Here is a 511-nt window from a genome sequence, read left to right as displayed (position 1 = left end):
GTGTAAACCTATCAGCGCAAAGTGCTGGCAGCGGCCCACCCAATCGAAATGTTCTTCAATCTGAAGGCGGTACCGTGAAGAACTCCTTCAGTCCAATGGGAGAGGTGGAAATTTCCAGAAAGAACAGGACCAATGGGCGCGGCCAACGCAGTTACGATTGACAGATCAAAACACCAATTATTATTGTAGAAGTCTGTCCCGCCCCTCCAATAGTAGAGCCGAGGGTGGGCGGGGCTTGAAGGGGAGAGTCCAGTCCCGCTGTGCGGAGGAGCCAGGGCTGCGGGATTACGCTCCACTGTCCAATGAGAAAGAAGCAAAGATGATGGGCTAGATTTCGAGCCAATAGAAGAGAAGTACAGGAAGGCCCCTATAGGAGGGCGACCAGTGAGCCGGCGAGGAAGGGGCGGGATTCCGGGGTCCCGGTAGCTTCTAGTAGGTTCCAGAAGGCGGCGCGTGCGGTTGGGAACGCGGAGAGGACGGAGTCGATTCAACGCGGTTCCGGGCCGTGCTA

General features: G+C 56.6%; 1 protein-coding gene across 2 annotated transcripts in view; it reads left to right on the top strand.

The window, feature by feature from the left end:
* Nucleotides 1-417: 417 nt before the first annotated feature.
* The window catches only part of STIP1 (stress-induced phosphoprotein 1), a 10,261-nt gene continuing 10,167 nt past the window's right edge, over nucleotides 418-511 (top strand). For both annotated transcript variants that reach the window (XM_012725608.1, XM_012725609.1), the window contains exon 1: nucleotides 418-511. In XM_012725608.1, coding sequence (XP_012581062.1) covers nucleotide 511 — 1 coding nt within the window. In that variant the 5' untranslated portion in view covers nucleotides 418-510.

This window comes from Condylura cristata, unplaced genomic scaffold, assembly GCF_000260355.1.
Source record: "Condylura cristata isolate star-nosed mole 26May11 unplaced genomic scaffold, ConCri1.0 scaffold00015, whole genome shotgun sequence".
Lineage (NCBI taxonomy): Eukaryota > Metazoa > Chordata > Mammalia > Eulipotyphla > Talpidae > Condylura > Condylura cristata.
This window is presented reverse-complemented; position numbering and strand designations above follow the sequence as displayed.